Source organism: Globicephala melas, chromosome 10 (assembly GCF_963455315.2).
Source record: "Globicephala melas chromosome 10, mGloMel1.2, whole genome shotgun sequence".
Taxonomy (NCBI): domain Eukaryota; kingdom Metazoa; phylum Chordata; class Mammalia; order Artiodactyla; family Delphinidae; genus Globicephala; species Globicephala melas.
In genome coordinates, this window is record NC_083323.1 from 59267977 (window position 1) to 59293816 (window position 25840).

Genomic DNA, 25840 nt, shown 5'->3' on the forward strand with positions numbered 1-25840 from the left:
TCACTCTGTTGAGGGGGCTCCCTCTGCTCAGTGGGGTGGGGAGAGGATAGACGTTTGGGGAGGAGGGAGAGAAGAATGGGAAATCGCCACATCTGGCAGGCAGGTGTCTGGCACTATTCAGGCTGTAGTCACTTTCCCAGCCAAAGGGGAGGGACGGGGATGGGGGAGGAGGGGTTCCCAGGATCCCCTGGGGAAGAGGGAAAGGCTCACAGAGACAGAGGCCCAGAATCAGACAGAAAGAGACCAAAGGAGGGAGACAGTCCGACCCTACTCCCCAGTCTCTGCTTCAGTCAGGGCTGGGAATGGTTTTGCTCACAGTCCTGAAAGGAAATTGTTGGCCAGAGGACTGGGTAGGCCGGGGAACTAGAGTTCCATTCCTAGTGGGAAACGGAGAAGGCAGGAAAAGTTCAAACCAGGCCAGGCTGGGGAAACAAGCTCAGAGAATTCCAAGTCTGAGAACTGGATAGAACACCATTCTCCACACCCGTCACTGATCAGCAGCCCTCACCTCTCAAACTGACACGGCCCACCCCCCAGCAGGGCCAATGCTGGGTGATGAGTAGGAAGGTTAGGACAGCGACCTTAATTACTGAACACTGCTTTCCCCCCACCTCAGGGAGGCAAAGACAAAAATCCCTAGCCCTCATCCAGCCCCCTGTACCCTAACTCTCAATGCAGCACTGCAGGGTGCTATACCCAAGCATTTTTCTTTTTCTATCTGCTGAGGGTGACCCTGGGCCCAGTTGCCCCACAGTTGCTGAACTGAATTGCTAGGTTCTCAAACAGCAGGCGAGACTGGACAACTGTAGGTTTCATGCCTTGACGCTGGAGAGCCTTCCCCCTCTGGTTGCCTTTCTTCCCTCATCCTTTCCTATCTAAGGTCCTAATGCAGTCCCTCTTGCCTAACCCCAGAATTAACAGGCCTACCTCACAAGCAGTAGAGGTGACAGAGACCCTTCAGACTGCAGTGCAGAGAAGGGCTCCCCACGCTCCCCCTCTGCTTCAAATCCTGCAGGGGAAGGGGTAAAGAAAACCAAAGCATTCTCCTGTCGCCGCGGCAACCATAAAACCCCCAGCTAAATCCATCTTGTGAGCTCACCGCCCCATTAAGATGCAGGGCCAGGCTCCGCGCCAGCCCAGCCACATTCATTTGTGCGAAGAAAGGTGGAGGAGGGGGAGGGGAGCAGGCTCTGGAAGGACGGGGAAATGGCGAGGAGAGGTTATTTACACCACTGTCCTGACCTTCTGGAGCACCACTGGCTCCGATAAATAACCCGCTCAGCGCCATTTCGGAGCGGGAGAGGGAGGTGCAGGGAGGGCGCCGGGGCTGCAGGCGGCCCCCACGCAGGTGCGCGTCTCCAGGTTACTAATGGCTGAGGCGGGCGCAGGCAGCTGGCTTCGGGGGTGGTGGGGTAGCACTCAGTTCCCTGGGACTCCCACTGAGAAAATACCATCCCTACCCCACCCCTGGCGCCGATTTCCAGGCGAGTGGCCGGGGAGATGCCAAGGAGGCAAAGAGCCCCGTAAATTAGGGATGGGGGGCGGGGGGGCAGAATGCTGGGGATTCTCTGAGGTGGGAGGGAAGGAATATTACAAGAGGGGGAGCGGACGTGGGGGGGGCTGTTTAGAGGAATAGGAGCAGCTGCCGAGAAGAGAGGAAGAGGAATGGAAACATCACACAAAGGCAGTTTGGAAAAAGAAATGTTTTATTCCTCTCTGCGCAGAGTAGTATATGAAGGTGGCTATCATGCTGACTCCGCACATCTCTTCCACAAAAATGCCCCTCCAGGTCCAGGATGCCCAGTTACCCGCCCCCTTGGAGAACCGGCAGTTGGTGGGTGCGGGCAGGACGCTAGGTCTCAGGAAGGTTTCCTGAGACATTTTTGTGGGAAGTTTTGGGTCAAGGGGAGAGATGACCCAACAGTGGGTGTCCCATCCTCTGTCTTCCTGGGGAAAGCCAAATCCCAAAGGTCTTCTGAAGAAAGGCACCTCTCTCAGCGACCTAGGGAAGGGAGGCGCCCAGACCTACTGCCCGGATGTAAGTAAGGCTGAGGCAGAGAGTGGACAGGGTTAAGCAGCAGAGAACGCAGACCCAAGGCAGAGGAGTGAGGTGCATGTGGGAGAGAGAAGGGGACTGCGAGAGCCCAGAGGCCCAAGTCATAAATTCCACCCTGTCCCCAGTTCTGAGCAGAAACTCTTCTTCCCAAGACTGGAATGGAGTTTTAGATCACGGACTGGCTTTGCTCCAGAGCACAGACAGGGCAAGCCAGGCAGAGCTCGCACGGGTAGTGAAGGTGGAAAGTTAAGGTATCAAACAGAGACAGACACTCCCACACCGAACACTCACAGACCATAGCAGTTTTGAAGCTATAAGCCAGGATCAGGGTAAAAAATGCAGCTGTGTCTGAAATACAGAATTTTATAAGCCCTGTCCAATAAAATTTAATCACTGCTCCTTCCACTCTGTCCCCTGACTATGAGCTGTTCCCAATCTTTTTTCCAAGGCTGGGGGCCTGGGCAGTAAGAAGGAATGGGAGAAAATACCGAGTCCAGCAAGTGGGGCTGTGGCTGAGACTTCATCTGCCTCTCCCCACCCGCACTCCTTCTATAGAAAAGAATTCTCTCTCTCTCCCCTTGCTGGACATATGGACTGTTGGGATGAAGGCCGGGTAAAAGCAAAGGGAGGAAAACACTCAGCACATTCTTTCTCCTGCTTTGATCTGAAGTGTAGCTGCAGCAAAGGGCACAGAAGCGGAGGAGAAAATATGGGGGATAGGAGAGCATGGGAGTATAATCCAGTCGAGCAAGGAAGAGGGTGCTCCCCCTGCCCTGTGTCCAAATCTGCTGAGAGCTTTACTCCCAGGACTGCAAAAAGGAGTGAGAAGGAACGGGAAGCGTATACGGGTTTGTGAGGGGGCAACCACAGACAGGATGGAGATTTAAGGATCCCTGTTATCCCCGAGATGACCCTGAGAGCATCAGTTGGGGGGCTGGATGAGAAGTCACAGCAGACATGTGGATTTTTTGAGGGGGTGAGGAGCCAGGAACAGTGGGGTCTTCACCGAAGGAGTGACCACTTGATCTGTTCTTTGGCTGACTGCAGCACCTGCAGGGACAAGGGTGGCATTGAGGGGCTTGCTGGGGGGTGGGGGTGGGGGGACGGGGCTCTCCTTCCCCTCACTTGCCTTCCCTGTCCTTAGAAGACTGGCAAATAGAAAATCCCCAAGGGTAGAGGGATGGGAAGAAGCTCTCTAAGGCCCTAGAGGACTATCAGTTTGGGAAATTCCAAAAAAATTCAAGTCCACTGGGGGGATGAAGAGAGAAGAGGTATACCTGGGAGGAAAGAAAAAAAACTGGGGGTTACCGGACATATGCTGAAGTGGGGTGGTAGGGGGAGACTTTTACCACATCCAGATGGACCTCTTGGTAAGAATTCCAAGTGGGTAGAAAACAGAATCCCTCCCTGGCCCCACTCCGCATCAGGTAGACAATCTCTGCAAAGTAGCAAGATCGATCTGCAAAACCTGCATATTCTAGAATGTGCACTTCCAGCTTAGCCCTCATTTGAATAATAAGAGAAAGACAGAGAGTGTGTGTGTGTGCACGCACACAGATCGTCTGCTTAAGGCAAGCCTCTGCTGGGGAATAAATCACTGAATGAGGCACCAGGCAGGGAGGGTTTGAAGGGTACAGAGCAAGGCTGACAGCCTACTGCTCATAGGAAACGGATAGGAGTTGGAGTGGGGTAGGGAGCGGTGGGCTATATGAGCCCCAGTTTTCCGGACTAGGAGGGAGCCCAAGAAGATATGTCTTCAGTCTCTAGTCTCCTGAATTCAGGCTTGGTGGGTTGGCGTGGAATACTACGCTAGCCTCTTTAGTGACCCAGTCCATCTGGAGAGGACAAAGGAAGAAAGTCATACCTGAGACACGGTCTGCTCCGTAAGGGGGACATCTTCTCCCTACGGCACAGAGAGACAAGCATTCAGCGTGGAAGAAAGCTGGAGTAAGACCTGACTGAGGTGGGACAATGGAGAAGGAAGAGGTGGTCCTTTAATGTCATTTTATTTATTTATGTATTTTTTGCGGTACGCAGGCCTCTCACTGTTGTGGCCTCTCCCATTGCAGAGCACAGGCTCCAGACGCGCAGGCTCAGCGGCCATGGCTCACGGGCCCAGCCGCTCCGTGGCATGCGGGATCTTCCCGGACCGGGGCACGAACCCGTGTCCCCTGCATCGGCAGGCGGACTCTCAACCACTGTACCACCAGGGAAGCCCAGAGGTGGTCCTTTAAACTGAAGCAAAGGGCACATGCCCTAACCTTCTCAGTCCCTCCTAGGGACTAGTTAGTACAGCCACAGTTTTACTTGGCCAGAGGGACTGTTGAGCAAAAAAGGGTCATTTCATCCATCTTCTGTTTTAAGGCAGGAGGACTTCTTAAAAGATTTATTCCATTCCAGGTAATCAGCAGGTTGTCTGATCCTCAACTTGGGGATGGGAGACCAGATTCCCTAGTCAGAGAAGACCTTCCCCGAATATCAATATCACTAGGGAGAGGATAAGGGGGAGCCCAGGGTAGTTTAATGGATCCCGCAAGGCCTGATGGTAACGACAGCATGTTAATTTGAAGAAATAAACTGCTGCAACAGCAGCCTGAGAAGGGGAAGGAGGGAGTTGGTGAAGGCGGTGGGGGGGTGGGTGGGGGGGGACCTTCTCTCTTGCCACATAGAGACATATGTTAGAGGAGAAGATTAAACTATGCAAATGGAGCCCACGGCAGTTAAGGGAGAAGATTTCCCATTACCCGGCACTGTCAGCCTTCACTCTGTGGAGGTCAGAGCCGAGACATTCTGTGAATGGAGAGACTGGCTTTGCTCAGGCATCTCTGCACACCTACAATTTGCTGGCAGGCTCTCTCTGCACCCAGCTGACTCGGAGCTTTCTCTGGTTAACTCAGTGGCCTCTTTTTGCTACCACTAGCACCAAAGAGGACAGAGGTTCTGGCAAATAAGTACTTCCTGACGGAGAGGTACTGTTCTCAGTCCTAAAAGACTTTAAAAGACAAGGAAGACATTCCTCTGCCTCAGGTAATTGGGATTCATCCCCACAGGAAGAAGAAGCCAACCTCAAATTCCTTTATCGTTTCAGAACCATCAATATTGAAGTTCCCTTTATTTCATCTTTGATTTAATAAGTATGTATTAAATGTCCACTCTGTGCAGACTGTATGAGATGCTAGGTACCAGGTGAGGGGCAGAAATATATTCCTCCTGCTTCCCTTCTTTGAGACAATGAGAATTTGAAAGGGAAGGAGACAGTATTCCACAAGTATGTATTCTACAAGCCCCAACCCTTAGATCATTTAGCAGGTCTGGCCCTGGAGGGTGAGTAGATGGGGGATGTAGGGGGGAGACAGTCCTGCTTACCCTTAACGCCACCCGGTGTACCACTTGCTGGGGATCGCTCTCCAGGATCACCCTGAAAAGACAAAGAAGAGACCATTGTTCACTCTGTCCTGAAGAACCAACTTAGTGTGGGGAAACTGGTCACTCGGCCCACTTGCCTTCGGACAGGGGCAGTGGCCCCACCCCTCATCCCAGATCCAGGGAGGTCCAGGGAGGTCAGAGCACTCACCCTCCATCTACGATTTCATCCACAGCCAGGAAGAGCCCCTCCATGTTCTCCAGCAGAGCTCGCTTTTCTACGTTTTTCCTGAGTCCCCGAGAGAAGAGAAAACCCAGCCTGAGTGTGAAAGGGATCCTAGGACATTGTCTGAGCTGGGGAGCCTAAACTAGACCAATATGTGTCTCCACGAACCACACAAAGAAGTAAATAAGCACTTTCTGACTAACCCATTCTAACTCCCTTCCTACTCTTTTTTTTTTTTTTTGCGGTATGCGGGCCTCTCACTGTTGTGGCCTCTCCCGTTGCGGAGCACAGGCTCCGGACACGCAGGCTCAACGGCCACGGCTCACGGGCCCAGCCGCTCCGCGGCATGTGGGATCTTCCCGGACCGAGGCATGAACCCGTGTCCCCTGCAACGGCAGGCGGACTCTCAACCACTGCGCCCCCAGGGAAGGCCCCCCTTCCTACTCTTATTTGCTGAGTAACGATCAGGGATGCCAGGAAAGAGATTCAAAATATACATACAGTCAACTTCTGACTATTCAAGGGCTGATTTCCAGAGCTATTGTTTCTTTCCTACCTGCCAGGATGCTGCTCACAACATTGCTCATGAACACTGACATCAGTGGGTGGAAAAGAGGGAACACACAGAGCTAAAACTCAATCTGGAGGTGGCGGGAGGTGAGGAGGGGCTGAGTGCAAACTCTGTTTGCACTCAAGCTCTGATAAGCCTTCCAAGCTTCTCTCTGCTCCTACCACCAGCTCCCCCAGCTCTGCTCAGGCCTTGAAAAGAAGCCCAGCTAGGGGGCTGGGAACTGCCAGGGCCCGGCCTCCACCAGCCTCAGATCTGGTGGTTGGTGCATATGGCCAGTCACATCCGTCAGTTTGACTCTTTCACTAGATCACCGAAATGAAGTCTATTCCATCACCTGGCTAAGAAATAAATCATCCCCTTCCTGAGGAAATCTGAGCCATTCACCCTGCTGATTCTGTGGGGCTGAGAGTGCCTGCTGTTCTGCTCTGTCCGGATGGCTGTCTGTACTGGGTTCACTTGGGAGCCCTGGATGTTTTCAGGAAAAGTATCTCGTCTCTCTTCTATTGCCCACCTGCATGGGCAACAGAGGGCTGGAGGGGAGGTGGATGGGGAGGAGATGGTAAAAGGCACATTCTTCCTGCTCTCTAGAAGGAAAAACTAAGGGCCAGACGTGAAAAACTGTGAGTGCTGCCTCCGTTCCCAGGGTGCTGGTGTTGCATCTGGGACATTTCCCAATGCTTGCCCTTTCTCTACCTCGAATGTAAAGAATGAAGCCCGGGAAGGCACCTTGAGCGTGCTTGGAACTCTGACAGAGCCACTGGGGGATGCGAGAGTAGACACAGAGGCAAAGATTCTGCTCCCTCCCAGTCCCTTTTCTCAGGAGAACTATTGCACAGGAGTAACACACTCTCCCATCCAGTCCTCCCCATCAGTGCAAATTACTCTGAAATAATAAGCCCGACTTCTCAAGGTAAATCAACTCCCCAGAGCCTCTGCTCATCCCCCACAAATCCCTGGACCTGAAGAACAGTGACTGTCTCTCGCAAACAGATGTCAAGAATGGCCTGCTCACCTCAGCATCTGGCTCAGTGAGTCGAAGAGGCAATTCAGAACAGCCATGAGCATCAGCTGTTTGGAGACAGAAGAAGCAGGAGGATAAGGTTTAAGGCCCTGAAAGCTGCTACCTGAAAACAAAGCCCTCTAACTCATTAAGCATCAAAAGACACAGGCCTTCACAAACGACCAACAGCATAAGGTGGAAGTGAGAGTAAAACAGGAAGACGACCCGTGGCTTCCCACAGAAATAAATTCTGCTTCATGACTCCATAATTTTAGGTCTCTCTTTGACCAGACTGTTCAAACAGAACTTTCCTGTCGCAGTCTTCTTCATGTCTTTACCAACCGTATGGGTGTTACCCTATGTCTTCGGTAGAAAAATCATTAACCAAGCAATAGCTGAGGTCAGACTGCTGTCAAAAGAGAATGGACTTTGGAGTCAGGCAGATCTGGGCTTAAATCCCAGCCGAGCCATTTCTAGATGTGTGACCCTGGGAAAGTTGTCAGTTTGAACCACATGAAACTGCCACTTTTGTAGTCCAGCAGTGGTCAAATGTAAGTAATTTCATATGGTTCCTCAAGGTTTAGTTTCCTCACCTATAAAACAGGGGCACTAATGCCCAAAACTCATAGAAGTGCTGTAAGGTTAAATAACAATGTATTCTACAAAGCACTTACAGCAATAAGAACTCAGGAAAAGTTGGTTCTCTCCAACTTTGACTTTTGCCTCAAATTAAGTAGGGGCTTATTTTTACCTATCTGCTCTCCTAGAAGTTGTGACCTGAGGTAAATAGCTTTTCCTGAGTTTAGGAAGCAGGTTAGGACTACACCCACAGTCTTCAGAGAGCCACTCAGAACGTATGGCTTTGACGTGACCCACAATGTTGCCTAACTGACCCAAACTCAGTCAGGTGTGGACCCTTCACAGCAGGAGCAAGCATCCCCTGAACCCTGACCACACCTCAGAAATCCATCTCAAAAACACCATCCGGGGAAGGCCATTGACATTATACGTTAGTACGGATCAAAACATAGATAGTATGGATCAAAACACAGACGGTGTGTCCTACATGGACACAGGAATCTGGGAAAGCTTCCACTCTAGGTTGATTCAGGTGCTCAGCCGTGTCTGTGAGGCTGACAGGGATCTCCGACAACTGCGTTAGCCAGTCGACGCCAGAGGGACACAGGGACGCGGCAGTCCTAGGGCCCAGAACCAGTCAGGAGGTCCTGCCGGAGGTTCAGGAAGGGAGAGCAGAGACAGCAAAGAGGGGTGGGGATTCTCACCTCATTTTCATAGGAGCTGCCGATCACATAGAAATAGAGATCGATGCTGCTTTTGTATACCACTGTCAGGCCTTCCAAGAGGGCAATTTCACCTGTGGGGGGGACAAAGGTGGAAACGGTGGGTGGCCTGAGGCAAAGAAGTAGGAAAGAGGGAGTTACCATGAACTCCAGGTAACCAGCTGTGTGGGGCTGAGGTGAGGCAGGTCTTAATGACCCCCAAAGACTGAAGCGGACCTGCTTTTTCCTTTTGGGTGGTAGCAGAGGGCGGCAAGTGTACACTTGGGGGAGTCTAAGTATCTTCTCCTCTAACTGCTCCTGCCCCCCAGCCACCAGTAGCCTTATTTCCCTCGTTGTGTACGAGACAGGATACTAGTCAATCCTTCGGAGGTGGAAATGCAGAGCGGTCACCTTTACAGACTTCCATTTCCCTGCCCTAATGGACGCGGTACAACAAGCAGAGCTGCAGTTAAACTTGTCAAGTGAGGCCCATAAATCCGGGGGCTAGACAGGGAGCTAACAGCCAGCCTTCTAGCGCGGTATTCCCGCGTGGGGTACGCTCACCTCCCCATTACATTGCTGAAGAGTTTATTACATGAGGGGAGGAGGAAGAAAGAGAAGGAAGAGGCAGAGTCATTTCGCCCTTCCTCCGCCGCCCGCCGCCGCCCCCTTCCCGCTGTGGCTCTCCCACTGCAGGGAGTAGTGAAAGGAAGACGACCTACTGTCAGTCCGGTGGGTCTTGTTGAAAATGTTCTTCTCAAAGGCCTTTTGCTCCTTGACACTGGGGTAGGTGTCGTCATAGTACTGGTCAGAGGGAAAGGAGATGGGTTGGGTCATTAGAGCTGGGAGCCCAGAATGACTAGCGACTGTTTTGCCCTGGATCTTGGATTTCTCTCCTTCAAGGCGTGGGGTGAGGGAGAAATACTGACACGAAGAAGGGAGAACTACAGAGGCAGGGAATGGGCCGCAAGTAATCGGATACAAAACAAGGTTTTTAAGGACCATGCTACAAGCCACCCCGCCTCACGGTTCTCAGACCGTAAGGGCAAGAGGCCTGGAAGCCCTGTGATGAGGCTCTGCCCCAACTACATTCTAGGGCAGCAACCCTGAGGCCATTCCCAGGCGCCACCCCAGGTCAGGGAGCACTGCTAGAGAACACAAAAGGCACCAGGCCCTCACTGTGCGGAGCTGAGGAATGGGGAAGGGCTGCAAAAACCTCCTCTAAAGAAGGGCAAGCCCTGCCTGTGCTCTCTGATCTCCTGTATCTTAGCTTCCTTTCCAGTAAACTGGAAGAAGTGGGAGGCAAGCTAACACACTGTGGAGCCCACTCGCAAGCTCTCCCTGGCAAGGGGGTGGAGATGCAGGCTGCTAAATCGCTCTGCTCTTTAGGGGCTAATCCGCTGCAGTCAGCTGAAGACCTATAACAGGCCTGGCATTTAGTAACTGGATAACTGTTTCAAAAGGTGTCCTGCATAGTTACATCCAATTACAGGGAGGAACAGCTGGTGAATTCTGAACTAATCTCTACCTGCTGATTGATTTATGCTACGCTCGCCCAGAGTTAATCCACCAGGGACAGAAAAAATTTCTCCAGGAGGGGGAGAATACGGAGGGAGAGGAGACGGGTGTTCTTTCTCCTCTCTTTCAATAGATCCAAAGTTAGGAACATCCCACTGGGGAACTCAGCAGGTAACAAGCTTGGTGGTGACTGGAGACCTAGGACTGGAACCCTGGAGCTGCAAGAGAATTCCCTGGAAAAACCCAGGCAGGATGATGAGGTAGAAGAGAAAGGGACAGGAGTGATGGGCATGGGCAGGCTGCTTCTCACATCTAGACACTGCTTTGTTCAGAAACCAAGGTTCCAAAGTTTTTTTCTGTTCTGATGTTGATGACAAAGTCTAAGGATGGCAATAGGGAAGCAGGGCAACTAAGAGACAGGAGCAGTTTAGGTTTTATCTGGAGTAGTCAGAGGTAGATGGAAGAATTCTCAAAATTATGTGTGGGTGAATATGAGTTAATAGGGCCAGTCCCAAGATCCAAAGCTCAGAAAAAGTCTGTCTTTGCTCCTAAACTAATCTGAAAGGGAATCTCACCTTGGCAAAAAGTCGATCTCCGTCATTGTCCAGAATCAGGATGGCTTTGACAGTATACAGGGAGGGTTCCTGAAGAGATATGAACATACCTTCAGTCCTGAAGGCTCTTGCCACCATTAGCAAACCAGATACCTTCCCCTGGCCCCACTGGGGCTGCAAGGGGATACAGAGGTGCCTCTGTAGGTCCCCTATCCCAACCTGGTTAGAGTTTGACATTTCCCACTGAGAATGACCAAGTGGTAAATGAACTGAATTGAGGGAGGAGACATTTCAACAAAGGACCCAAAGCAGCACCAGAGAAACAATTTCTATGAGCCAGACTCACAGAGGGCTTAATATTTGTTATTTCCAAATATTATGCTACAGTTATTTTCCAAATTACTCTCCCTCCCTGGTCTCCCAGGCACAGGTGGGTATGGAATGTGGAATGTAACCAGATTAATTAATAGGCACTGCACGAGGCTTTTTGAAAATAGCATTGACTGCCCTAGTGTACTTGGAAGTTCCTGCAGTCCCGATGCAGTAGCAATGCAGAGGTATAAAGAAAGCCTTCCCTACCTAAACCACCCACACACTGAGCAGATGGAAACAAGCACGCGTGCACGCACACACTCACACACAGACACACCAGTTCTGAATGCAGCCCAGAGAGACATCCATCTTCCAAGACTTCCCCTAGGAGCTCAACTCCTCTACTATACCCTGACGACCACCACGTAACTTGCCAAGACAAAAAGCAATCTGAATTTGTGGTAGTTAAGAAGCAGTAAGAAGAGGCTCCGTCTAAGAAACACTCTGGAGCCTGGAGACAAGGAGCAGGGGTGGAGTGTTCTTTCACAACCAAAAAGCAACCTTTGAGGAAACTGGCTCCATAAAGAAATCAGGGGCTTCCCTGGCGGTCCAGTGGTTAAGACTCCGTGCCTCCACTGCAGGGGGCACGGGTTTGATCCTTGGTCGGGGAACTAAGACTCTGCATGCTGTGTGGCATAGCCACAAAAAAAAGAAAAAGAAAAGAAAAAGAAATCAGAGTCTCAGCCTTAACAGTTACACTAAAACTCAAAGCATATCATTTTGCAAAAGCTCCTTCACTCCGGCAACTTCCAGGGAACCAGCTAACAGGAAAGGAAGAAGAGGAAGGGAGGGGAGCCCGTGGGATGTGTACGGAAGGTGTCTGCAGGCTCACATTCCTTGACTTTCTCATCAGCGTTACTTACCATGGATATCCTTCTCCCGTGCTTTGAGACAAGAGTGTTGCTTTGCTACCTCCGTTTCCTGGCCCTACTTAGGAAACCCACAGCCTTCACAGGGCCAAACATATTCTCCGAGCGTATGTTTAACGAAGACCCAAAGGTGATCAGGAAAGATTCACTGCCAAGGATCTGCAGCCTCTACAAAGGTAAACTATCCCATAAGGCTCCAGGAGGTTTATGGTTCCATGCAAAGAACCAACCTTAGCTCAAGGAGTTAAGAATGAGAGTAAAGGGAACCCAGTCTTTTGAGAACAGGGTGATAAAGAAGGTAAGCTTTCCCCACTTGGATTCTTGAGGACAGAAATTTTTGTTTCTTTCACTGATTTATTACAAGTGTCCAGAACAATGCCTGACATATACTAAACTCTCAATATTTATTGAATGATTATGAGAATAAATGAAGTTCGAGAGTAAAGTAGAAATTTATTGATGCAGTAAGCATCTAGGGGATTCTCTTATAATTAGACATCCACGTACAGGTAGATTTTTTGGTGTGGCCATTTTGGGTGATATTACTACCAAGTCATCCTCCTCTGACAGACATTCCTTAAAGCTGCCCATGCTACACATATTACTCTATGGAACACTCTCTCAAACTAAGGGACTCTGTCTAGCAGAAGGACGTCCTCTAGAGTCTCATCTAAAAAGTCACAGATAAAGCAGCTTTCCTAACTCCTAATTCCCCACAGAAAGATCTTCCCATAAAGCAAGCTCAGTTCTATAGCAACTTGGATCCTCGATTCACCAACAGGGAGACAGTCATGGGAATGAATTTTCTTAACAGAGGAAAAGCAGTCCATAAGGAAGGAAATTTAGAAGAAATCATTTTTCCCACAACATTTTCCCTGGAAATCTTTGGCTCTGTTTCACTATCCGCATTCACAGCAACCTTAGAGAGCTTCCCAATGGTTGAAGCCGGGCATTGATCTGGCGCAGGTAACTCGTGCCTGCAGCCACAAAGTCTGGCATCTCTAGAAAGGATGGGATCCCAAAGCAAAGAAAAATCCTTACGGCAGGACTTCCCTGGTGGTGCAGTGGTTAAGAATCCACCTGCCAATGCAGGGGACATGGGTTCGAGCCCTGGTCCAGGAAGATCCCACATGCCACGGAGCAACTAAGCCTGTGCGCCACAACTACTGAGCCTGTGCTCCAGAGCCCGCGAGCCACAACTACTGAGCCCGTGTGCCACAACTGCTGAAGCCCGTGCGCCCAGAGCCCATGCTCTGCAACAAGAGAAGCCACCGCAATGAGAAGCACGCGTACTGCAACGAAGAGTAGCCCCTGCTCACTGCAACTAGAGAAAGCCCGCGCACAGCAATGAAGACCCAACACAGCCAAAAAATTTAAAAAAAAAAAAAAAAAAAAAAACCTTATGGCCACCAGCCAACTAGGACAGTCAGACAGTCCTCTGTGGCCAACAGGGTGAGAGAGTGCCTAAAACAGCCAGCAAAGAGAGAGACAGATTCCTAGGTCCTGCTCCTGGCTCTTTTCACTGGCTTCCTAGAAGACGCAATCAAGGAAACCCCCAAAATAGAAACCTGGATCTTCCTGGGAAGGATAAAATACAGGCAAAGGCAGGCAACGAGAAGACCAGAAGGGACCGTAAGTATGAAAAGGGTAAGATGGCACTAGAGAAAAGGCTGGTCATTTCAAACTTACAAAGAAATGACCACACTAAATACAGCTGAGAACTTAGGCAAGAGCTTAAATGCTGCTTTAATTCTCCACTCTGCTACAGCCAGAACTGGCAGCTTCTCCTTTACTTCTCCTGCCACCTCCTGACTGCAGCTGGTTCCACTTCAGCCTGGGACCTTTACCTCTCAGGAGTGGGGAGGGCCTGGAGTTCCTCTCATATCATAACCAGCCAGTTTAAAGGGCCCAGAAGCCATTACTGATAATGTAATTTCATTTTAAGTTTTTCACAAAGGGCAAGTTTATAAATAACTCCCAGCTCTTGAGAAATGGGCTTCCTGGACAATGGACTAGGCTTGACCTTGTAACACATTAAACGCTGATTATTGAGAAAGACACTACAAGCTTAGGACCATGTTCAAAGGATTTAAAAGGTCTATTCTTCCCTCCCATTCCCAAATGGGTAGCTGCTAGAAAGCTTTCGAGACAAAGTTCTGTGATGCACTGACTTTCAGAGAGCCACAGCCTGAGTGTATAACAGAACTTCACCTCAAATGCTAATGGTGCCTGGAAATGATGTGCAGGCAGACTGGTGTTTGGGACGGTGGGTGGCTCGGATAGATTTTCATGTCCATTTTTATTATCAAGAAAACTAGACTGGACTCCTCAGGAGAGCTGAAACAACACCGAATGAGCAACGAGCCTGCTGCAAACAAGTCTTATCTCAATCACGGGCTTCTGAAGCCTGGTGAAAAACATCAACATCTCCCAGCATCCCCTACCCCAGCACACAGAGGACTAGAAGGGAAGAGTCATTCCTCGTGCTGCCCCCTGTGGGCCTTCGGATGACCTGCAGCTTCCTCAGGATTATAGTCATTAGCAAAAACATTAAAAAGGCAACTCTGGAGAAAAGCTCTCTATTTGTGTGTCTTGTAAGTCAATCTAGGAGAGATGGGCCCTGAAGAAGCACTGAATTAAGTCTATCCACAATGTATATAGTAAGGGGACACTCTGGGGTAAGATCATGATACGCCACCAGAAGAGGACTAGGGTAGTGTTTGGAGCAGGTAGACAGGATATTTGAGGCCTATGATTAATTATTTTATTTGATCCTTTGTGGGGGATGGAGGAGGAGGAGGGAGGGAGCCAAGAAGTCTTTGTGGATTTAGAGGATGCTATCCACAAAGCTGAAAGGACACAAGTAAGAATCTGGTTGAGATTCCTAGAAAGTTCATTCCCCACTTGTAAAGAAATCTTTATGGCCATGCCAAAAAGTAGTACCCTGGCCTGGCAATGGGTCTCCATCAACTAGAAACAAGATGCTCTTCCCTCAACCCGATTTACAAAGTAAAACCAAGACAAAACCAAAACCAAGAGAAATTTCTAGACACCACTCCCAGCCCCACATGGCTAAGCAGGTATTTTGCTCCCTGATTCTGTGCCAATTTCTTTAAAATGAAAAGCTCCTCTGGGATTGAGGGCTCCAATTTGCCAGCCACAAGCCTGGGGACTTCAGATGAAAAGAAAAGAAGAATTAGGCAAAGGTTTTGCCAGAGAAGGACAGTTTTCACATACTACCCAGGGGTTTGCTGAGATTCAGGCAGCACAGCTCAGGAAAGAATAGGAGCCACAGGTACCACAGAACATTACCCATCTGACCTGAGACCAAATATTGGTTAAGAGGAAACTGAACACAAGTCTTAGGAAGGAAGAACTGTTGGCAGGAAGAGCCACCTAGAAAGAATCTTCCTATCTGACACAGATACAAACCATGAAAGCACGGTCACCAGAAGTCTGCCACTACAGGAAAAAATGTCTCTAAACTCCTTTGTTATAGTCTGCATCAGCCATTAACTCAAGTTCCACCTTTCTCTGGGACTCAGCTTTCTCATCAGTGAAATGAGAGGCCTGAGCTAGATCAGTTAATAACTTTTCTGAGTTACAGCAGACCCCCTTTGATAAGCTGATGAAATCTATGGACCTTGTTACCAGAAAAAATACACATTCACAAATTTTTATGATTTCAAGGAGTTCATAGACCTAGGTTTAGAATTAAATGAGATTCTCTCTGAAGACAAAAACACAGTGCAGGGAGGGGAGGAAAAAAGGGGGAAATGAGTGATACTTTTGTAAATCACCCCCTGTCCTCTGCCAGGCACCAAATAATGACTTCAAGAAGTATGTGTGTGGCCTTCATAAATTAAAAAATGATTGAGAAAACTAACACAGCCAGCAGGGGGAGCTAAGGTCAGCACCACACCCCTCCAGCTTTCAGTATTAAATTTCGCAGCCGTGGGACAGGCAGGACAAAGATAACCAGGCCCCAAGCTCTTCAGGAATGCAAAGTCTCAGGTCCTTTCTTAAAATTCCAAAAGCTTGTCTGCTAGAGAATTTTTTGCCCAGGGGGTCACACAGTCCCTAATTCTTCAACTATTCTGGAAATGAGAGAATTACAGAAATGAGGGGACAAAGCGAGGAGCACTGCTGGGAAGACATGAACTGAACAAGCAGAAATCACAGTACTCCACACCTGAGGCCTGAGAGCAACATTAGAACTTCCTGCCTGCCCAGTTTGATAATCCAAGAGCTCTCATTTAAATATCATGCAGCAAAGGGAAAAATCAAATGGGGCTAGATCTATTTCTGATGAGTCCTTGTTCATGATCGGTATCATAATTTACTCCCCACCCCACCCTCCATCTGCTTCTGAAAACAAAAAGGTAGTCTCTGAAAGACTGAATTGACAGCCTCTGTGTTCATCTTTCAGTCTACTTGCTCCCCCAAACCAACCCCCGAGACAGAACTGCTCTCCTCTCCCCTAGTTTCAGCCTCCCTCTAAAAACTACACAAATAGTAGAAAAGGAGTTGGAGAAAATTGGTGGACAGGGCTGTCCAGGCCAACTGGCTGTGGATGGGGATATCTGCCTTAATAGTGGGAATATTAAAAAGCCAAAACAGGAGATGTAGGCTTCATCTGCAGCATGTAAGACTTAGGTTACACAACAGGAAAGACTTCCTGAAGAGGTGAGGGTAGTCAAACACCGGAAGAGGTGACACAGGCCAGGGAATCTAAGGACAGGAGAACTCCTCTAATAATCTGATCTGAGGAAAAGCCTATTCTGTGCAGAATCAGCTGAGGCAGAATGTGAGAGGGCCCTTGCCAGTACGGATCTCTTATAATGTGCATGGACCCAACCTCCTCATCCAGCTTCATCAGATGCCCATGGGCACTCTGCCTTCCATCTTCCTAATTACTCTAGCAGAAGTGGGTAGGTAGGCACTAATTCTTTACCCATTCCATCCTTTATTTGCTTCTCTAGCTCCCCTTTCCATAACCGGTTTTCTTGTCAGTAACCTGACTCTAACCAAGTCACAGTGATGGACTAAAGTAAAAAACAGTAGGGCTTCCCTGGTGGCGCAGTGGTTGAGAGTCCGCCTGCCGATGCAGGGGACATGGGTTCATGCCTCGGTCCGGGAGGATCCCACATGCCGCGGAGCGGCTGGGCCCGTGAGCCATGGCCGCTGAGCCTGCGTGTCCGGAGCCTGTGCTCCGCAACGGGAGAGGCCACAGCGGTGAGAGGCCCGCGTAATGCAAAAAAAAAAAAACAAAACAGTAGCAAGTATCTAGCTGAAAAAGACCCTAAATCTGCCACCAGGCTCCCTCAAATATCTGGATAATTGCATTCATCCTCTGCCTCCCAGGGAAGACCTGGCTTCTCAAGGGTCTGGCTTTCTTCACATGGAGGCCCCCTCCTCCTCTTTTGACTGTGTGACAGCTCCCCCAGACCTCTGATATAATTTATACCTTGCCGGGGACCAACTCTTTCCCACCACTGTGAAGGAGAGGGAAAAAATACATATAAATACGTCGGAAATCTATAACGAGGTCTTCTTGGAGGGCAGGACATGGGGAGAGTTAGAAGCAGCGTCAATTGCTCTTTAGGGGTTTTAGTTCAAGCCGAGGTCTGCTTCCAGCAATCAACCATTAAAACAAGCCGGCCAGAGTAACAGCACAGTTTATTCTGATCATTTAATTTGAAGTGTCAATAAATTAAACTTCAATCAATTAAACTAGGTGTGCAATAACCCAGATGGACACCCCGACACCAACATAATCACAATAAAAATTTTTATGGTTGCCAGGGACCTCACCGGGGGCAGTGCTGGCACTGCTCGCGCCCAGGCTGAGAAATATATCTCCACAGTGCAGGAACGAGGAGATTGCTTCTCCTAACGAAATGGACGGGCCAGGCACCGGCAAGGACGCAGCTGGGAGAGGGGCACAGGGGACTGCCAGGAATGAGATGGGAGTGCTTTGGGGGCTTAATGTAATTGATACCTTTGCCCAGAGCAGGGGGAGGGGGCATTTAGGCCAAGTACCTTTACTGTTAGTGCCAAAAGAATTTAACAAAAGCCCCATTAAGATGATTCAGGAAGCAAAGGCCACAGAGCCATATGAACCTTTAAGAGTCACTGATGTATTCTGCAGTTTCTTCCTCCACACATACACATGCTCTCGTGCACTCTGGATGCCCTGATTTTTGAATGAGGCTTAGAATTCAGGATCTGGTTATTGTTTTAGGATAGAAATTTATTAAGGGGAGAGTAAGAATAAAATTAAGAAGTCCAGTCCAAAAAGCACTGGAAAAGCACTCAGAAAGTGAATCCAGAGAGGATTAGGAAAAATGAAACCTATGAGGAAAGATGTAAGGATCTAGACTGCTAGAGTAATTCAGTTTTGAGGAAAAAAAGAGTAAAGAGGGGAAGGAGGAAGGGGATAAGTCATTATCTTTAAGATTCCATAGGTTATTAATGGCGAATGGTGATCTGCAGAGATCCCTCTCTATTCACAACTAAGAGAGTACCAGCAGAAGACAGCAGGAAAGGAGGAAGCTGAGTCCAAAGATGCGGGCTGGGGGCATTATTATCAAGCACTGGGAACGGAAGGAGATGAAAAGAGACCCGAGAAAGATCAGACAAATCTGCTTGAAAGGTAGGGCTGGATTACCTAATTCAAGAAAGAAACGCCACCCACTGTAAAGTACCTAAATGAAGGGAACCTATTGGCATTTAGAAATTCCCATAATCAGATCAAATTTCAAATGATGGTTCTTCTTGCCCCCCTCTAGCTTACTCTTCCCTTCTTCTAAACATCCTGTGGCTATGGGTCTTGTAGAGGTGAGGAGACAAGAATATGCTTTGATCAGGTTTCCCCAGAGGGCCAGCCAAACCAGGAAACAGAAATGTGAGAGGAGGAAGCCTAAAGGAACTTTAGAAGGTATCTGCCCACTCTAAGGAGTGTTTTGTTAAATACTATCCAGGCACAGTAAACTCTTTAGCTCAGCGGAGAGCTAAGGTAAAATCCAGGGAATTCGTTATACTTTTCATAACAAAGATGGTGACCTAGGAATTAGGGGATGCCGCTGAGTACACAGAGCAGATGAGATAAAAAGGAACAGTAAGGAAGGGTGATTGTGAGCCAGATGGAGCGAAATTTCGTGGGCCAGTAGGTGAGGGTAGTGAAGAGAAATAAAAATTTAGGAAATACCACCTGATTCTCAACCACGGTTCCTCATCTGAACCACTGAATACTGAAAATTATTTAAATACTATTTTGTCACTTCTCCCAAGGATAGTACAAAACTAGTGTCACTGTGTAAACAGAGAAGCTGATCCATTACATACAATGATGCCTTAGGGCATTAGGGCTTAATTCTCCCCAGGAACTCTAGTTGAGAAGGGCTGGAATGGTGAGAAAGGTACATAAATTCTTATTGGGGGCCCAAAATATATTGAAAATAGTAAACAGCACACACACACACACACACACACACACACACACACACACACACGTTGGGAAGGGCTGACACAGAGGAAGGAAAATACTAATTTAATATCCTAAGAACTCTGGTGACCAGCACAAGAAATGATACCTATTGGTACTTTGTCCCCAACAAAAGCTTTATATAACTGATAGCTGAAAGTACAATTTGGCATACTGAAGACGTGGAAAGCCCATGATGAGATAACATCAGAGAGACACTTGGTCTGGGAGGCTTAGGAGTCGAAAACTAATCCTAGTCTTGATTGCGCTTCCTTGAGGAAGCCCTTTGCCCTAAACCTTCGTTTCCCCTTACCCCATCGAACAGGTTCCTCATGACAAAGAATCAGTAAGGTTTCTAGAGCAAACTTCAGAGGTACCTGACCAGGTCAGCAAGGATCTGTAAATGCAGCATCTTAGGTATAGATTAAATTGGATATAAGGAAGAAGCAGGTTGAAACAGACTTCGCTGAGGAAGCAGAGACAAAAATTGAGGTAAGAGAAAATGTGAGAGACTTTCACATGTAACTCCCTCAGTTCAGCACTACACACAAATCCCTTGTTAAAAGGGCTCCTCAAGTAATATCGCCCTCACTCCTTTACCTCTAGGCAGGCTCCCTTCTAAACAGATCTAGGGGGCAGTCTAAAAATTTCTTAAACTTCCAAAGAAACTAATTCCCTAGAATTTATCCCAGTCTGTTAACTGGTTAAGAATACTGGTTAATGGTGGGGGAGGGGGGTGTGGGGGGTGGTGGGATGAATTGGGAGACTGGGATTGACATATATACACTAATATGTATGAAATAGATAACTAATAAGCACCTGCTGTATAAAAAAATTAATCAAATTAAATTCAAAAATTAAAGATATAATTCACATACCATTTACTCATTTAAAATGTACAATTCAACTGTATTTAGTATATTCATAAAGTTATGCAACTCTCACCATAATCTAAGTTTAGAACCTTTTTATCACCCCAAGGAAACCCCATACCCACTAGCAATCACTCCCCATCACTCTTCTCCTCCCATTAGCACTAGGCAATTACTAATCTGTTTTCTGGCTCTACACATTTGCCTATTCTAGACATTTGATATAAATGAAATCATATACTATGTGGTCTTTTGTAACTGGCTTCTTTCACTTAGCATATGTTTTCAAGGTTATCCATGTCACAGCGTGTATCAGAGCTTTATTTCTTTTTATTGCCAAATTGTATTCCATTGTATGGATATGCCACATTTTGTTTATCCATTCAGAAGGAGATGGACATTTGAGTTGTTTCCACTGTTTAGCTATTGTGATAAAGCTGCTATAAATATTCATGTGCAAAAAAAAAAAGAATACTGGTTAACCGCTTGGTACAGAAAATGTCTTTAATAAGATTTTAAAGCTTTCTACCTAGACTTAACCAACCCATATGATGGGAAGGAATTATCCCTATCTTTGCCATTTTGAAAGAGGGGAATTGAAACCTGTTATTCTCTTTTACCTGATGAGGATCTGGGTGTGTACATGTGAAGAGCTGAAGGAAAAAAAAAAGGCCTAGAGTTCAACTCAATTAAGGAGGGAGCAAAAAAAAAAAAAAAAAGGAAGGAGCTGGGAGCAAAACTCCTACTCCCACATATATATATGTTAAAATCCCCAAATTGAAAAAGGGGGGGGGCGCATTTTTGAGAGAAACGCTCTGGTTCAGTTCTAAAGAAAGGGTAATAGTATTTTATTTTTTTGAACAAGAGAAAAGGATCACATGGACAGGGGAGCGAAAAGGCGCCCTTTAGCCACCAAAATTCTTATATAACTAGAGGAATAGTGGGCATCCCAGATCCTACAATAAGAATTCCCAAAGTTTAAATGAAGAGAAAAAGGAGAACAGAATAAGGAGTCGAGAATAAGGAAAAATATTCCACACTCCATGCTGACTCTATCAGGTATTCCAGAACTCTGATGGAACACTGATTCCTCATGATGCCAAATCTACATAGTAGGAAGCCGAAGAAGAAAATCGTGTTTTTTGAAGGAATATGACAGGGAATTATCAACGGAGAGGCACACTGTGACAACTACCAGGAGGAGCATGTGATGACAAACACCTGCACTCTATTCTGACAATCTGAGGCGAGTTTGGAGTTTTGGGGAAACTCAAATCAGGATATCATCCACAATGATCATAATCAGAGGGAATCTGAAGGACCCCAATCCAGTACGCTCATGATACTATGTGTCCTAAGGACTCCATGTGCTCCCTTCAACTTTCCACTGACTCTGCCCTCTCCACGGCAGAGCTTCCTACTCTAAACCGAGGCTTTAGCTCCTGCACTAGGCCACACGCTTATTCCAGGAACCGGCAGAACGGTCGGACCCCGAGGATTACCCGGAACTCCCCTTTCTACCCCCTCCCACTCAGGCTGAACCCCGACTCCCGGCCCCTCTGGACATCGCAGCATCTCGGCCGCCCCCCCAGCTCCTACCAAAATCATCGCCTCCATCTTGCCCCGCAGCTGGTGCCGACGTGGAGCCGCAGAGACAACGCCGCCGCTGATTGGCCCTAAGTCCTCATTAGATCCCGCCCACAATGAGGGTTATTGGGCTCCCAGGTGTCAGCTATTACTGTATTAACCAATCAGTGTACTAGCTTACTTAGCGGAAGCAAGGTGTCCAGCCAGAAGGCGCAGGTATTTGATTGTCAGTTTAAACACTCAATAAAACAACAAAACCTCACTAATAAATGGGGCGGGAGGGTCAGTGGGGCGGGGTTGTTTCCATGGGGAACAGAGGAAGCGATTATCAATTTTCAATTGGCCGGGCTGAGGGCACATGATATCGTCGGCCGGATTTAGCAACTTTAATTCGCACTCCCTTTAGGGAGCGCTGTGTCTCTTTAGCCCTTAACACAGGCAGCTCTCGACGGAATCCTACCTTAATCCGCATTCCAGAGCCTCCATTAGGTCCCTGATGTCCACGGTTGCTTTGGGAAACACTGCTAGCTCTTCCTTCAGACTCGCTCAGATCCCTTCAGCATACTCGCAGAAAGTCTGCACAGCCATAGAGTAAAGGCACAAGATGCCCAGCGTGTTATTTAGATAAACCAAGGCCTCTAGAGGTTGATTGCTAACAGTAACAATCTTCCTGAGGTGGAGTCCTAGACTTTGCTTGACCCAGGGAGTTTCTAAAAGCAGATTTTCTTTGGCTGGACGTGAAACGGGATGTTAGAGCTTTGGAGACTAGAGAGGGGAGAGTAGGAAGGACAAAGGGATAAAGAGTCCAGGATAAGGAAGGGTATAGGGAACAAGGCCTGCGGTTTTCCAGTAGGGACAAACCGTTGCAAAATGAGAAAAGAGAAGTTTACTGAATGCAGAGATTTCACAACAGGGAAGAATTTTGATGAAGTTTAGCTTTCCCCCACCCCTCAGGTCCTTGGCCCCTGACCCCCCCCTTAGGTCAGTGACACCTTCTATTGCGTTATATTGTCCCCCAAAGGTTTTTGTGGGTTTTTTTTTCTTCCATCTCTAAAAATTATGTCTTTAGGAACTCTTCAAGAAGAGCATCCAAACCCAGGAGTCTTACTAATAATTTCAGAGCAGAGTCAGAGTGCCTAAGAGAAAAGTATAGAACAATACAAAACAAACTACAGAGCTAACATATGCTATGAAGGAAGATATATGATTTTCTGGTAAAGTCCCAGGTGACAAGCCCCAAGGATATACAGCAAGGGTATATCCTTTATCTATTCCCATGAGGAGTCCTTCAAACACTTAGCATTGTGCCTGGAATCACAAGATAGTCCTTGGCTTGGCAGTTTAATGATAATACTAACATTTATTGACCACTTACTATGTACCAGGCACATGCTAAATCTTTGAATACATTATTTAATATATTTTTTTAAAAACTTATGAAGTAGATGGTTATTACTCCCATTTTACAAATGAGAAAAGTGGAGCTCAGAGCAGTTAAATAATTTACTTAGGCCATACAACTATTAATTGACAGCTATACATTTGGGCATAGGAGGTCTGGTTCTAAAACCATGCTCTAACCCACAATCCACTCCTCTGACCTGTGATACAGGCTCCCTGTATCCCAGTCCTACCTGAAGTACCCTATACCAGTGCCAGATGTTCTATAGGGACCACGAGGAGGAAAAATATGTGATGTGGTTGGTTTGGGGGAGGGGGTTGGCTCCTCTTTCTTTGTGGAGTAACTGACAAATTTTAACAGTCAGACATTGTTCCAGAAGATGGCTGATTCTTAGCTCTCGAGCCTCTTGAGTAAATGTGCTGTGGAGGGAAGACAACCGGCTGGATAGGAGACATTAGTTCTTGTTGTGACTTTGCCTTAATAAAGTCCTTGTACCCTCTCTGGACTACAGCTGCCACTTTTGGAAAATGGGGAGGCTCAGACCAGAGTTGTTTTTTGTGTGTTTTTTTTTTTGCAGTACGTGGGCCTCTCACTGTTGTGGCCTCTCCCATTGCAGAGCACAGGCTCTGTACGCGCGTGCTCAGCGGCCATGGCTCACGGGCCCAGCCGCTCCGCGGCATGTGGGATCTTCCCAGACCGGGGCACGAACCCGTGTCTCCTGGATCAGCAGGCGGACTCTCAACCACTGCGCCACCAGGGAAGCCCGCCCTCACTTTTTTTTATGGCCATTTATTAGGGGGCGGGGGAAGCCAGCACCGTGAGGCTTGAAGGATCTTAGTTCCCCCCACCAGGGATCTAACCCACGTTCCCTGAAATGGAAGCTGGAAATCTTAACCTCTGGACTGCCAGGGAAGTCCATGAAGTGGTGTTTCATTGTGGTTTTGATTTGCATTTTCCTAATGACTAATGATTTGAGCATATTTTCATGTGCTTGTTGGCCATTTGGATAACCTTTAGAGAAATATCTATTCAAGACATTTACCCATTTTTTAATTGGATTGTTTTTCTTTTTGTTGGTGAGCTCTAAGAGTTCTTTATATACTGGACACTAGACCCTTATCAGATATATGAGTTGCAAGTATTTTCTCCTATTTTGTAGGTTGTATGGAACAGATTTCAAGATGATTAATTTGACAACTCTGTGTGCAGGAAAGATTGGAGGAGAAATGAAAGGCAGTAAGACCGACTAGGAAGTCATTGCACTTCTTCAGTTTGCAGTGAACGCAAAATAGTAACAGTAGGAAAATGCCCCCAAAAGATTGTGTACCACAAGTGAAATTAGGAAAAGTCAAAGTGTAATGGATGAGACCCATATTTAGAAGGAGCAAATAACCTGGTGTAGTTTCAGGAAAGCATAATTCTTTTTTTTTTTTTTTTTTTTGCGGTGCGCGGGCCTCTCACTGTTGTGGCCTCTCCCGTTGCGGAGCACAGGCTCCAGACACGCAGGCTCAGTGGCCATGGCTCACGGGCCCAGCCGCTCCGCGGCATGTGGGATCTTCCCGGACCGGGGCACGAACCCGTGTCCCCTGCATCGGCAGGCAGACTCTCAACCACTGCGCCACCAGGGAAGCCCTTTTTTTTTTTTTAATTTATTTTATTTATTTATTTTTGGCTGCTTTGGGTCTTCGTTGCTGCATCAGGCTTTCTCTAGCTGCAGCGAGCAGGGGCTACTCTTCGTTGTGGTGCGCAAGCTTCTCATTGTGGTGGCTTCTCTTGTTGCGGAGCATGGGCTCTAGGTGCCTGGGCCTCAGTAATTGTGGCACATGGGCCCAGCTGCTCCGCGGCATGTGGGATCTTCCCGGACCAGGGCTCGAACTCGTGTTGCCTGCATTGGCAGGCGGATTCTTAACCACTGCACCACCAGGGAAGCCCAGGAAAACATAATTCTATCAACATATCTAAAGCTCTAGCAGCCTGATCACTTAAAGTAAAATGGCTGAAGCCCTAACACAATCAGACTCTAACCTGATCAATTATAATAAAATGGCTGAAGTGAACATAAACAGAATCAGTTATATTAACTTGGCTGGAGCTGAAACCCAATCAATTGAATTGTACCTTGTCTTCATAGAAGGGAGAGATAATCTGCATAGAATTCTCCCTCTCCAACCAAAAAAAAAAATTTTTTTTTTGTCACTATGTCTCCTGCGACGTTTAGGGAAGAGCATTCCGTTTGGCCAAGTGAATATCTTATATATTTACAAAGGTGAGGGATGCAGTTCTATTAGACATTAAAATTATCCAGCTAATTTGAATCACTTGTTCACTAAACAACCTTCTAATTATAATATTTGACTTCCAAAATTGCCAACTATTTCGATCAGTCAATAGAATTGCCTAGGCTACTGTAAGTTTTATGTCGAACTATGTAAATGAACTGTATGGCTTATATATCATGCTCTTTTAAGTTTAGTCATCATAAGTGGGCTCTCCCAAGATGAATTAATTGACCAAAATCAGCTTCTGGGAATTCACGCTGAGGTTCGGATCCTCTTAAAGAAAAAAACAAAAACAAAAAACAACTATGTTTCTATCTCTTGCCACTCTAACATAAACCTAAGTGTGGAAGGAACCATATTTCATGTCCTCAGAGAGAGATAGTGAGAGGAGTTTTTGTTGTTCTG

General features: G+C 47.6%; 1 protein-coding gene across 1 annotated transcript; it reads right to left on the reverse strand.

Moving 5' to 3' along the window:
• Positions 1 to 1714: 1714 nt before the first annotated feature.
• On the reverse strand, positions 1715 to 21831 carry COPZ1 (COPI coat complex subunit zeta 1). The gene is made up of 9 exons (XM_030866758.3): positions 21767 to 21831; positions 10590 to 10658; positions 9219 to 9300; positions 8500 to 8591; positions 7229 to 7284; positions 5631 to 5708; positions 5423 to 5474; positions 3921 to 3959; positions 1715 to 3106 (listed from the first exon to the last, which is right to left on the reverse strand). The coding sequence occupies exons 1-9, from the start codon at positions 21782 to 21784 to the stop codon at positions 3059 to 3061; spliced, it is 534 nt and encodes a 177-aa protein (XP_030722618.2). The 5' UTR covers positions 21785 to 21831; the 3' UTR covers positions 1715 to 3058.
• Between the last annotated feature and the right edge of the window lie 4009 nt (positions 21832 to 25840).

Bases quoted from the DNA above. Each gene is read 5' to 3' on its own strand.
- COPZ1 (XM_030866758.3), bottom strand. The intron at 8,592-9,218 runs GTAGGTCGTCTT...TCCCCCCCACAG, and splicing joins CAAGACCCACCGGACTGACA to GTGAAATTGCCCTCTTGGAA. The intron at 3,960-5,422 runs GTAAGCAGGACT...TCTGTGCCGTAG, and splicing joins TACACCGGGTGGCGTTAAGG to GGAGAAGATGTCCCCCTTAC.